This window comes from Gopherus evgoodei, chromosome 19 (assembly GCF_007399415.2).
Source record: "Gopherus evgoodei ecotype Sinaloan lineage chromosome 19, rGopEvg1_v1.p, whole genome shotgun sequence".
Taxonomy (NCBI): domain Eukaryota; kingdom Metazoa; phylum Chordata; order Testudines; family Testudinidae; genus Gopherus; species Gopherus evgoodei.
Genome location: NC_044340.1, coordinates 21,499,357 through 21,511,907, shown reverse-complemented (window position 1 = coordinate 21,511,907; position 12,551 = coordinate 21,499,357). Strand labels below are relative to the sequence as shown.

The 12,551-nt window shown below is 57.4% G+C and overlaps 1 protein-coding gene across 1 annotated transcript; it reads left to right on the top strand.

Annotated features, from left to right (window-relative positions):
* The first annotated feature begins 4,024 nt into the window (after positions 1–4,024).
* SCN2B (sodium voltage-gated channel beta subunit 2) lies at positions 4,025–12,338 on the top strand. The gene is made up of 4 exons (XM_030538260.1): positions 4,025–4,272; positions 8,851–9,017; positions 10,363–10,573; positions 11,717–12,338. Exons 1-4 carry the CDS (start codon positions 4,203–4,205, stop codon positions 11,914–11,916), a joined length of 648 nt encoding a protein of 215 aa, XP_030394120.1. The 5' UTR covers positions 4,025–4,202; the 3' UTR covers positions 11,917–12,338.
* Positions 12,339–12,551: the final 213 nt, after the last annotated feature.

The window sequence follows — 12,551 nt, the reverse complement described above, 5'->3', positions numbered from 1 at the left end:
TGTCTCCATCTATACACTTGCAATGACTAGGAATATTCTAGATCCGTAACACCAGGGCTGGGGGCTTTTACTCTCTTCTACCTGGACAAAATCTGCATCTGAGGTTCCAAGTTGCTGGCAAACAACGGGACTGATTCAGCCCCTTATTTCTGAGCGGGTTGGCGCCCTGCCCTGCCTTGGTCTCTTTCTTTGCGCTGGGGCTAGAACCCTTCCCCCAGAGCACAGCCTCTGGCTCAGCCTCTGCTGGGGCCAGCTCTCCTGCCAGGCTCTATCTACAGCTGTTTGACACCTCCACGTGCAGTGATCTGAGATGGGCTTGCTCCATTCCTGGAAAGGATGGGGGACCACTCCCTGCTCCTAGCCTGAGCACTTGCACATGGGCCAATGCAGCAAAAGTTGTTCTTTGCTGCAGTCGTTTGTTTCACATTGCCACCCCACTCGTTTTTTGTTGGTGAGGCAGGCTAACCAGCTTGAGTGGCTTAAAAATATGCCAACAAATTTTTATTGAAGTTGAAACAAATATAAGGCTGAAAATAATGACTAAGGGCCTGTTATGTCAGAGCTAACAGTGCCCCAGCCAGGAATGCCTGGGGCTATTCAGTGTAGCTGGGAGATGTCATGCTACACAAGCAATAGACCTGCTTAGTGATAGAATATATAACAATCCTGTACTTTAATGGACCGTCTGATACTTCAGGTGCCTTCTCTCTGGCAGGGTCACGAGGCCCTTTACAAACTATATGCAGTGCTCAGTGTGTGTATGTGTGTGTGTGTGCACGCTTCCCTGTTCGTGTCCCACAGTTCTGCTAACCTAATTCCAGGGCGAGTCTCATGCTATTTGGTGTGTCTTGAAGTCCCAGCTCTGGGAGTCCTGTTGCTGTGTGAGAATCTCAGCTTTTGTTTAACAAGAGAGACACTTCTAGCCCTCATGGTTGCAAGGAAAAGCTTGAAAATGTGACCCAAGTGCAACCTAAAGGCTTAGACATTTGAAGGCAAAGAAAGCAAAACCCAACCCCAAATCTCACAACTTTTAAGCCAATCTCATGATTTTGGGGGTCCGATTTGTGATTTTCGACTGCCTGGGCCTGGCACCATTGGCCGATGGTGCCAGCGTGTCAGTTCATGGCAGTTTCCCTGCCTGCCTAGCTGAGCAATGGACTGTTGCCGGCATAAGGGCAAGGAAGGAGGTGCTGAGCACAGCTGAGAGCCTAATCCTGCACGAGTGCTGCTGTCCGCCAAGTCCTGCCTGGCAGGAGGGAACAGGGAGCTGAGCACCTCGCTAGCCTGACGAGGAGCCTGCTCCTCAGACACGTGTGCTCCCTGTCCTCTTTTATTCCCTGAGCTACTGTGAGTAAACGACTGACCATGCAAGTGGTTGGACCTCTCCCCTGCTCAGTGAAGCTGGCCTCTGCTCGGATGGCCTTAACTTGTTCCCCTTTTTGACCCAGCATGGTTCGGGGGGGTGTAGTAGAGAACACATGGGCTCACCCTCCCACATCCAGGGGACCAGCACCCCTGTGCTCCCTACTGCACAGGGATCAACACCACCACGCGAACTGGAGGTTAATGCTGTCCACAGAGCAAAGGCCACATGCTTGCATCTCACAGGCTGGTTTGCATGTCACAGTTGGGACATGCTGTCTGCAGCGATTCCCATGCCCTGGCTTCTCTCAACACATGCATTCCACGGATGATGTGTGAACTCTCCCCAGCTTCTTAAAACCCTTTCCTGTGTTGCTGTAGCTAGAGCCCCTTTCAGTTCAGAGGCACAGAAGGGGAGTAGCCAGGTGATACACAAGTGATACACTGCTGGGGGGCTGCCCAGCAAGCCTCACTCATCCACTGAGTGCCTGGGATTCACCAAGCTGGGCCCGCACGTTAGGGAATGTGTTCTGTGGGAGTGTTCCCTCCGCTCCCCGGCTGACGAGCCAAAGTGCAGGGCATTACTTGTGGGTCCTGCAGCATCAATTCCCTCCCCATCTGTACTCATTTGCCCCTGGGCGTTAGATTAGATCTCATTCCCTCATCCCACCCATCAGTGAATTCATGCTGGTGAAAAACCAAGGGGCTGGCCGGATGAGCTACTTCCAGGTATGGTGGGGGCAGGTGCTGGGTGAATGTCCCTATGCTGCTCCCTACTGAGGGAGTGAATGTCCCAGTGGAGCACCAAGGCCCTAGAGAGCCCATCAGCCTGTTTGAGGTCAAGGTGCAGAGTCAGTCTGGGACATGCCCAATGGCATGAGCCATGGAGTAGCTGGGAACATCTTGTAGCCATTCAGGTCGGATGCTCGCCCTGCTCCTGAGCTCTCACTGCCTGCCCCCTCTGCACCGACTGGGAAGAACAGCTGTGAGTGTCATGCTGTCTGGGATGGGGGAAGTGAGCGCGCACCATTTGCTGCACCAGAGCTGTTCTCAGAGGCCACATGGAGCTGCGCATTCCCTCTGTCTGGGCTGAGCCTGGTCTCGGCACCGCCTGGCGTCTGCTGCACATGGAGAGCCAGGGAAGGCTGTGCTCTGCAGGAGAGGCCGGCCAGAGATGGGCAAGCTCCATCCACGGGGCTGGAGGAGAATTCTGCCCCCAGAGCCGAGGAGAGGGGCTCATCGCTGCATGACCTGTCAGTGGGGCAGCCCCAGCCAGGTGTGGCTGATGCTCCCCGGGGTGGGGGATGAACAGAGTTCAGATGTGGGCTCGGGCTACAGGAAACGTGACGCAGGTGACATGCACCTAACTGACCGGTTAAAGCAGAAGCCCTACGCAGGCGAGGCCCAGGGCTGTAATAGCAAGGGGGCTGCTAGTCAGCACTGAGGCACGGGCAGAGCCGTGTGCGGCTAGCTTGCATGTTAATAGCAGCGTTGTTTCTCTGGCCAGGCTACATTTTCCCCAGCGCTCTGCAGAACAGGGCTCTGAGTCCCAGGCTGGGTCCTGGCTGAGGGAGGGGAGCTGAGTTCCCATCTGTGTTTCAGCACCGCCATTTCAGTCTCCACTAGGCCGTGAGAGATTTTCCTGGCATGTCTTCATGCCAGTGGGCGACGATTGCAGCGCTCATGTTCCTCTCCAGCCCTTAGAGAAGGGAACTGCATTAGCCCCGGAACTTTCTTCCAGGAAAGCTGCCCCTACTTCCAGCTCCTAGTAAGAGCCCGCACCGCGGCTCTGCGCTGGAGATGGCTGCATTGCCTTGGCTGGCTGGGAGGGCCCGGTGTCTGGTGGGTTACTGACTCCTGGGACAGCAGTGCTCAGGGAATTGGCAGCGGGGTGGTGTGATGTTAAGGAGGGTGGGTGGTGGTTTGCAGCTAGGGCCTGGATACCACAGCCTCATAATGGGGAAGGGAAGCCCCAGCCTGGCCCTGACCCAGCCCGAGCCCGGGACAGCATTTGCCCTACCAGGGCATCTTCTCCTCACCCCACTACCAAGCAGCTGTTATTCCAAAGCTCTGGCATTCCCCAGGAAAGCGTGATTGGCAATCAGCCCCTTGCCCATCTCCTGCCTCCAACTCAACACACCTGCGCAAGGTCTAGCAGGAAGTAACTCTGCTGTAGGGTAGCCAGGCGGGGCTTGGAAAGCTACGAGGTAACACCCAAGTTAACAGAGCTGGCACAATGTACGGAGTGGTGGGCAGGCCGGCTGGGGGTTAAACCGAGCCAGAACACAGGCCCCATCGCCCAGGTATGTGCTTAGTTAAGGTGCTAGTCACCAGAGCGCAGTGGGAGTCTCTGTAGGAGGAATAAACCCTGCAGAGTTCTTAGGCGGGAAGGTGAAGAGAGACTAACCGTTTGCAGTAATACAGCCCTTCCTGCCCTCCCCACAGGCACGAACTGGCTCACGAAGAAACCCACTCTGCTCTTTGATAAGGTGGCAATTTTAAATAGGATCAGGCGCCAGAACCACCTCCCTGAGTGCAGAGCAGGAGAGAAGCTGAGAGCATGTTCCTTTGCTTCTGAAGAAATTTTGATGCCCTCCCATGTCCTTTGATGAAATCCACCAACCATAAAATTTACTGCCCTTTTTTTTTTTTTTTTTTTTTTTTAAATAGCAGCAACCCTCCAGCCGGCCATATTGGAGGTTGGGAAATAAAGCAGCTCTAAAATTATGTGTGTCTTGGAAATAACCCAGTGCACTTGAAAAAAACAAAGCCAAACAACAGCAACAAAAACCAGCCACAACAAACACCACAACCTTCACCCTACACAAAGGTCCTTGAAAATGAGCAAGGAGCCTTGGGTTCTCCGGCCCACCTTGTGCCTCACTGCGCTCAGCCTGCTTGTCTCTCTGGGTAAGTGTCTATTGCACATCTTGCATGCAGGCATCCTACAGGGACCCAGCAGTCCACAGCTGGGGAGCACCATCCTCATTAATGCAGCTTCATCACCCCCAAACATACTCTGGGGGAAGTGGCCTGGTGGGAGCGCGAGGGACGTGGGGCTGGCTGCTGCTGGCGTGAGAACTGGGGACAGAGGGGCTAATGTGCAGGTTCTGTTGACATTACCGATGAGAAAGTAACCTTTTTTAAAAGTAGGCTCCGTGGCTGTGCCTGCATCTCTGAGCTAGCCTGCGTGGCTCTCTGCATCTCGCCAAGGCTGCCTGCTGTAGGTGGGGTAGCACCTGGCGCAGGTGGAATGGCTGGGGATGTTGCTTCTTTGCTCAGATCTGGCACGTTGAAAAGCAAAGAGTCTAACGTGTGTGGTGTGTGTTCTAATGCAATCGAGGGGCTGCCCCTTGTTTTGTTGGCTGCTGATGGGGAGCCGGGTGTGCAGCATGTTGGGCTGTTGGGCTCCGTTCCTTGCTTTTCTGCCCTGCCATGGAGCCAGGAATGTGTGTCAGCAGCTTTTTGTTTGTATTGATTCCCTGCAGGCAGGAGACAGTCAGATTAAAACATAAGTAGTGTTGGGGTGTGGGGGGGGTGGCGCTGTGCTTTCAGACACTTCGGGACATGGAGGAGAAAAATGACAGCAACTCCCCATCTTCAGCTACTAGGAATCCTGCCTGTCGTTTGCTTTGGAGAGGCTGCATATAATGCTACCCCCAAAACTGGGAGAAAGGGGTGTAAGGGGACAGGGCATGTGGGGCAGGGTGGAGATCCAGGAAGGACGCAGTCTACAGCTAGCAGCAGCAGGGACTCAATGGACCCCGCATTAGCAGGTCTTCCGGCAGTGCCCATCAGCCCTGGGGAAGGAGCCCATGTTGCATGCTTTGATGTTTGCATGGAGAGGAATAGATGTATTTACACTGAGGAACTGACTGTGCCACGTGGTGTCCCCTGTATCCTCTCCCAGGAGCCCTTAGCTGTGACACTGTCAGACCTCAGCCAGGTGACTAGCATGGATGTCGCAACCCCCTCTGACTTCACCGAGAGAGCCCCCAGGGAGGCTGCATGGCGTCGTCTTTCCCACAGTCCCAGGGGGTCCCTGGGGGTCGTGCCTCTGAGAACCCCATGGCCTGACGTGCCCACAGACCTGTGGGGCAGGTCTCCGTGTCCCAGCAGGGCAGGTCACCCTCAGGGTTATCGGACAAGGAAAGGCACCAGCCAGTCTCAGTTTAGGATTTTCCAACTCCCTTACTGAGCTTGTCACCATCGTTTAGTGACAGTGTTGACAGGCTGGTCAGAGCGTCGGGCTGGGCCCGCATGAGCTGAGTCTGCAGCCATGACCTGGCCAGAGCCTGCAGCACTGAATGCGCCTGGCAAGGTTTTTTCTGACTGAGCCTAAGCCCATGTTGCAAACACTGCCCAAGCCCCAGTGCTGGCGGTGCTGACCAGGTCAGCTCAGCGCGCCACCCTAGAGCAGAGTGGGGTGGAAGCCTGTCTGACAACTGCCGCAGTAGCTGGAGTGGTGCAGGATGCTCTGTTCTCAGGTGCATACTTTACTATCTCCAGCTTCTCCCTCCAAATCAACATGAATCCCCTGGGCCTGGTGCTAAGGATTCTTTCCTCCCTCCCTCTCTCCAAGAGGCTGGGCTGAGGCTTTTCCCACAGCCTGGCATTCAGCCAGCAGGAATCACTCCCCAGGGCACACCTACTGCCCGGGCTGGCTTTCGCCAGCACTCACCATGGTGCTCTCTGAGCATCCCTCTGGCAGCACGGCCTGTCGCAGCAGCCCTGACCTGGACTGGCCCAGGCTGGATTTGTACATGGTGTGTGCTGTAGGGTATTTAGTTATGGAACTGCTATGGCTTCATTTTTTGTGTGCAGCACCTTTAAATCTTTAAAAGCAGCATCTGAAGAAGCAGGAACAGTTTCCAAAGGCATGGGCACAGAGGAGACTCCCCGCCCCATGGCGCTCAGCTCTTTCTGATCTCCCCTTCGTTGCAATCTGTCAGCTCTAGGGCTGCTCTTCATATGTGGGATTGAGGTGTTAGGGCTTAGGTTTGGATCTCACTTTTCCAAGCTCTGTTCGAAGGAGTGGCTCAGCCCTCCCCAGAGCAGTAACCTGGAAGGATGCTACAGGGCTGCTGATTTGGTATCTCATAATGATCAAATGTGCTCAGCTTACAAGACAAAAGATTTCCTAGCTGCCACTGCTGCAAACCCAGCTGTGCGTCTGCCTCTTCCCCAGCACCAGAAACTAACAGGCAGGGAGCAAATTAGCTGGCTCAGTTACCACCAGCGTCTCGGTCAGCAGGTTCCCGCCACACGGTTTCAAGCCGAAGCCAAGAGGGTCCTGCATTGTCAGACAGGCCCTGCTCAGCTAGGCCAGCCAGCTGTCTGCTACGCACATGCAGCCCGCTCCCATGAATCCTGGCCTGGTTCTGGGTTCCAAGGACGACTCCTAGCCACACTGCCCTGGCCCCCTGTATGAGGTCAGGCCCGCGTGCTATGGCAGCCCATAGGGGGGTGGTGATGGGGCTGGGCGCAGAGACCCAGCTTTCCGTGGGGCTGAGCAGTGCAGTTCCCTGCCGCCAAGCACAGCCCAGGAGGGCCAAAGCGCATTGGCAGAAATGCCTGGCAGAAGCCTTCGGCTGCAGGTGCTGAGCAGCTCCTGTCCTGCACCAGCCATAAACGCAGTGAGTCAGACCCTCCTGATGGGGCTGTGTCCTGGGGGAAGGGGCCCCTGCTTCTGCTCGCACAGGGTTTCCAGCCCCTGACTGTGATGGGGCGCTGATCTGGCTGCCTGAAGCATTGCAAGTGGGGCGTGGGGGTTATGAATCTGGTGCTGGCTCGGCTGTGCTTGAGACTGGCATGCGTGTCAGTCTCCATAGAGCAGGGCTCTGCAGCGCCGGGCCAGGCTCCAGGCTGCAGCAGGGAAGGGGAACTTGGGCCTGGTGGCCCATTCAGTCCTGGGCCTCTGCTGAGTGGGTTGGGGGTGCGTTTCTGTGACCCAGATGCTGAATCAGGACCCACCTGCTCATTCCACCAAACTCCTGCCATTGTGCACTGCATGGGGGTGCGCTGCCCAGTGGGGAGAGGCCCCCCACCTTTAGTTCCTTGGCCCCTTTCCTGCAGCCTCTTACCCTCTGCTTAACTTCTCAGTGTTCATGTAGCTTGTCCCGGTGGGGAACTGCCAGCTGGGCTCTGCTGCACAGCACAGCTGGGCTCACCCCCCAACCAGAGCTGAGAACAGCAGGGACCACAGCAGAGAGAGGGGGACCCACGTGGTCCCAGAGCCATCAGCTCTCGGGTTTCCCAGGACAGCCGGGACCTGTGGGCGCTCTGGAGAATCCTGCCCTTACAGGCCTGGCAGGGGGAGCAGGGGAGAATCAGAAAGGAGGAGTGAGTGAGCAGAAGAGAGACACGCAGATCTGGCCCTGCTGTGAGCAGCATGAGCCACTGTGGTCTCTGCTCTCCCTAGTTCTGGATTTGGCCAACAGAGTGGGTGGGAGCCAGGGTGGGGCTTGGCGAGGCGCTTGGGGTGAAGGGCGCAGGGAGAGGGGGATGTATGGGGAGTGGGAGGCAGAGGGAGTGCCATGCCGTGCTGCCCCAGGGCTGTGTGTGTTAATCTCTCCATTTCTGCACTGCAGTGTGGACTCCACTGCAAAAACCAGCTCTGTCCTCCTTTGCCTGTAGGAGCAGCTGGCAGCTTGGCTGCTTTCTTCCAGCCGGAGAGTGTTGCTAAAACACCAGCTAAGGGGGAAAATAAAGTGAATCTGCATTTTGCCCGCAGAGGCCAGTGCTGGCAGGGGCTGGTCACTCCCCCAGTGCATCCTGCTGGGAATGAAATCTGATGAGCGCAGCCATAAATTTCCCCAGCAGATGTGGCATTGAGCCCTCCACAGCTGATGCTGCATCCAGGCCTCTGCATAGCAAACTTGATTTAAGCGGCCGTGAAGAGCATTCAACTGCAGTCAGTGCTGAGTGGGGACGGGCCAGGAGAGATCACAAGGCCTGCAGTGCAGTCAGCAGGCAGGGGGGCAGTGGAGCATGGGGCTGTGACAGGTTGCTAAACCAGGCAAGAGGCTTGTGTTCAAATCTCATGTAGATGGGTTATCCCACTATCCCATACACACAACCCTCTCTCTAGCCAGGGACTAAGGCAAATCCTTTCAGCTCAGCTCTCCCTAAGGGGCAGACAGGCCAGTCTGGGATCAAGCTGTGTCTGTCTTTTGTGTCCGAGGTAGCGGGTACGTTGCACCCTGCCGCTGGCGAGGGGGGAGCTGAGAGGTCAGTGCACTGCTGTGGGCTGATTAGCGTCCCTTGGAAAAGCCCCTTTTCCTATGACCGTGTCCGGAGTGCCACAGCAGCCATGATGTGTATGTCCTGTGTACCTGCCGGTCTCTCTGCCCCCTGGACAGCTCCACCAGCAGGCCAGGCCCACAGCCCCCAAGGGGTGGAACTGACATTAGCGCTTGCAATGTTCTGTATTTGTTCACTTCTTCCTTCCTTCTCCTCCCTCCTGTTTCATTCCTGTCCCTTCACCAGCGCCCTGTGGGCTGGGCATGGAGATCACGGCGCAACCTACCATCAGTGCTTTGAATGGCTCTTCCGTGCGCCTCTCCTGCACCTTCAACTCCTGCTATAAAGTGGAGAACAAACAGTTCTCCCTGAACTGGACTTACCAGGAATGTGAGAACTGCAGCGAGGAGCTGGTGAGTACCTCCTGCAGTCCAGCCCTGAACCATCAAACAGCATGAGCCAGGCCCGCCCTAAAATCACAAGACTGGCTTGAAATCATCAGGTTTACCAAAGTACTAACTTGGGGCTCTCGTCCGCTTTCAGAGCCAGCAGGGTCTCATTTTCAAACTTTTCTGTGCTCCAGGCGAGCTGGGAACTTCCCACCTTAACAAAAGGGAAAGAAAGCTGAGATTCTCCTGCCCCCGCGACTCTGGGAGCGGGGCTTTAAGGAAAACCCCGAATGTCAATTGGCTTGTTATAAAATGTCAAGAGTTGGTGACCCAGATTCGAGTCCCACAACCCTGTTTATGGTCCCGCTGCTGACTGGGACTCGCTCTGAGGCTGTCTCAGTGTGTGCTCAGGGGAAGCTCCAGCTGCAGTACTCTGTCCGGTGTAGACACTGTCTGCGCTGACGGGAGGCTCTCTCCCCAAGAGGCAGCAGCCAGGTTGATGGAATAATTCTGTCGCCCTAGTGCTGTCTACACCAGGGTCGGGTTGGTGTAGCTACGTCTCTCGGGGGGAAGGGGCAGGAATTTTCACACTGCTTAGAGATGTAGCTATGCCAATGTCAGTTCATAGTGTAGTACAGGCCTGAGTGAGGACTGAACAGATAGAGAGCAAGGCCCCAGGCTTTGGTCCTGAGAGCGTTCCCTGGGGGTGAAGAGGAAGGAAGGAGACACTGAGTGGGAGAAGGTATGGGAGGATGGGGATCACTGACCCAACGCTGGGTCTAGGCAGGTACCCAGATCCCACTCCCATGTGAGTAGTAAAGCCCCCTGTGTCCAGAAGGAATGTCCCATTTCCTGGGATGTGGCCACTGCTCAGGCCAGCCGCAGGTGAGACTAACTGGAAACGAGGCAGGAGAGGGTTGTAGGCCAGAGATGAAGGATTCTTTCCAGGTGCTGAGTGACTGGCTGGACCCTTGGGTTTGCTTAAACTTTCCTGCTACGGTTGGGGCAAAGCCCAGGCAGGAGACAGTCATGAGTGACCAATGCCCTGGCCCTGGCTGGCAGCCTAGCTCCCAATGCCCTGGCACAGGGTGGCCACTCTCAGCTTGTGATACCAAAGGGATCTCTCCCGTTCCCGCTGGCAGGCCCAAGACGCTGTAGCTCTCGGGGGAGCTGTGTGATTGTCCGAGGGCAGGGTGATCCCAGCGAGGCCGAGGAGCTGAGCTCTGAGCGGCGGGTGCCTCAGGGAATGGAGGCGAGGTGCTGTGGTCTCTGACTGGCCCCCTGGGTCTGGCCAGCTGAGCTCTGTGGTCACCAGCATGGGTGTAGCACCCGCTGCATTCTCACTGCCCCGCCCTCCATCTCTGCCCAGTTCCTGCAGTTCCGGATGAAGATCGTGCACTGGCGGCTGGATCGCTTCGGGAACAGGGTGGAGTTCACCGGAAACCCCAGCAAGAATGACGTGTCCTTCACCCTCCACCAGGTGCAGCTGGAGGACGAGGGCACCTACAACTGCTACGTGATGAACCCCCCCGACAGGCACCGGGGCCACGCCCGCATCTTCCTGAAGGTGGTCACCGAAGGTGGGTGCGCAGCAGGCTCAGCCCGGCTCGGCAGCAGAGGGCTGCTGGGTGGGGGGACAGACGGGGAGGGAGCTGCTGTTTTATATTGAACGATGGTGGAGACAGCAGAGGCAAGAGCTGACACAGTGTAGGCAGCTGCTCTGACCCACGCTGCCCTGCCCCTCCGTCCAAGCCCACATCCTGCGCCCGCTCCAGCTCTCCAGGCTGACGTGGGCGGGGATGGTTCAGTGGGGACTTGGGCTCATCTGGCTGGTGTCTGTCACCAAGGGGGCCAGGAAGTGACCCCCGGCCTTTCCTGCCCACGGGCTGAGCTGCCTTCTGCCACTCCCTGCCTGTCTCCGGGGTGGTGTGACAGGTCAGGGCATGTTTCTGTCCCTTGGGGACTTGGCCCTGCCATGGTCCCAGAGCCAGGCTCCTCACCGGGCCAGGGGCGATGACAGAAGGAGGCGGGCTCCGAGGCTGCCTGTAGTTCCCCTTCTCTGTCTGGATTAGCGTGGACATAGGCACAAATCAGCGTCCGCGGTGCCCCAGTTCCTGCCCAGCCCCAGGGAGCTCTCTGCAGCAGCTGGATGACGCATTCACAGGGGATGGGGGCAGGCGCAGGATGTCAGCCGGCTTGAGCGAAGGGCTGGGACCCCTGAGTCCTGGTCTGGGCTCTGACACTGACTCCTGCGGTGAGGGGCAAGGTGGGGATCGCCTGGCTCTGTGGAGCCTGAGGATCTGCAGCCTGCTTGGGCAGCACTGTCCCTCCTCAGACAGTTACTGCAGGGGGTCTCCAGTCAAGGAAACTACCCCTGCCCCTTCCAGCATCAGCTGGCTGTGGGGATGGTCCCAGTGCGCCCTCCCCCCACAGGCCCAGGGGCAATGCCAGCCGTGACCCATGTGATTTACGTGGCTCTGTAGGGGCTTGTCCTCCCATCTCCAGGCCATGCCTCTCAGCACATCCCACTCCCACCCATGGCCTGTCTATGTGTGGGGCCCTGCACGCCTTTTCTCCCATCAGACCCCACGTAAGGTAGGGCAGGGCCTGGATTTGCCAACGTGGTCCCATTGGTGCTGGCAGGAGCTGCCTGGTTTCCCTGTGGCTCAGACTCCCTCGTCCCCCGAGCCTCCCTCCTCACCTGCCCTGCTCTCTCTCTGCAGTGCCCCCGGAGCGCGACTCCACGGTGGCAGTTATCGTGGGGGCCTCAGTGGGGGGCTTCCTGGCCGTGGTGATCCTGGTGCTGGTAATCGTCAAGTGCGTGCGGAGGAAAAAGCAGCAGAAACTGAACACAGACGACCAGAAAACGGAGGAGGAAGGGAAGACAGATGGCGAAGGGAACCCCGAGGAGGGCACCAAGTAACGGCCCCCTCTCCTTCCCCCTGTACAGTGTGACCCCTTGTGTGCTTCTCCAGAAAACGGATTTCAGACTCCCCAGAATTGCTGAGCATCCCTCATCTGCGTAGCCAGCCCCAACCGCCAGGAATCCAGACTTCAGCAGGGCCTGGGGAGAAGACTGCTGTGCGCCTGGCCTGGGCTAGGGCTTAGCGGAGGTGGCCTGTCCACTGCACCAGACTACCGCCTGCTCCTGCCTTCCTCTCCCTAAGAGCCAGGAAGAGCCCTGAGTGCCAAGGTGCTGCCCAGGGTGGGGGCTGGAGCAATCCAGAGGCTGTGGCTGAGAGGGAGGGAGATGGAGCTGGGGAGTGGGAGGCAGGACCTCCCCTGAGCACCGTGGAAGCAGGGAGTGAGCAGTGGCTTTGGGGAGGGAGAGAGGGCTACAGCCTCTCAGCGTGATGGGCAATGGGGATGCGGGGGGGGGGGAGCTAGCAAGCCCTTCTGCCCTACGCCCTGGCGCTGGTGTGAGACCTTAGTGTGCTGGCCAGGGGATAGATTCCTGTGAAGGCCAGAGGGTTCTCCTGTGCCTTGTACTCATGGTAGAGCCTCGAGCACAGAGGACCCTTTTCTATGTCAAGTAATCCGATCGGTCTCCCTGGAACC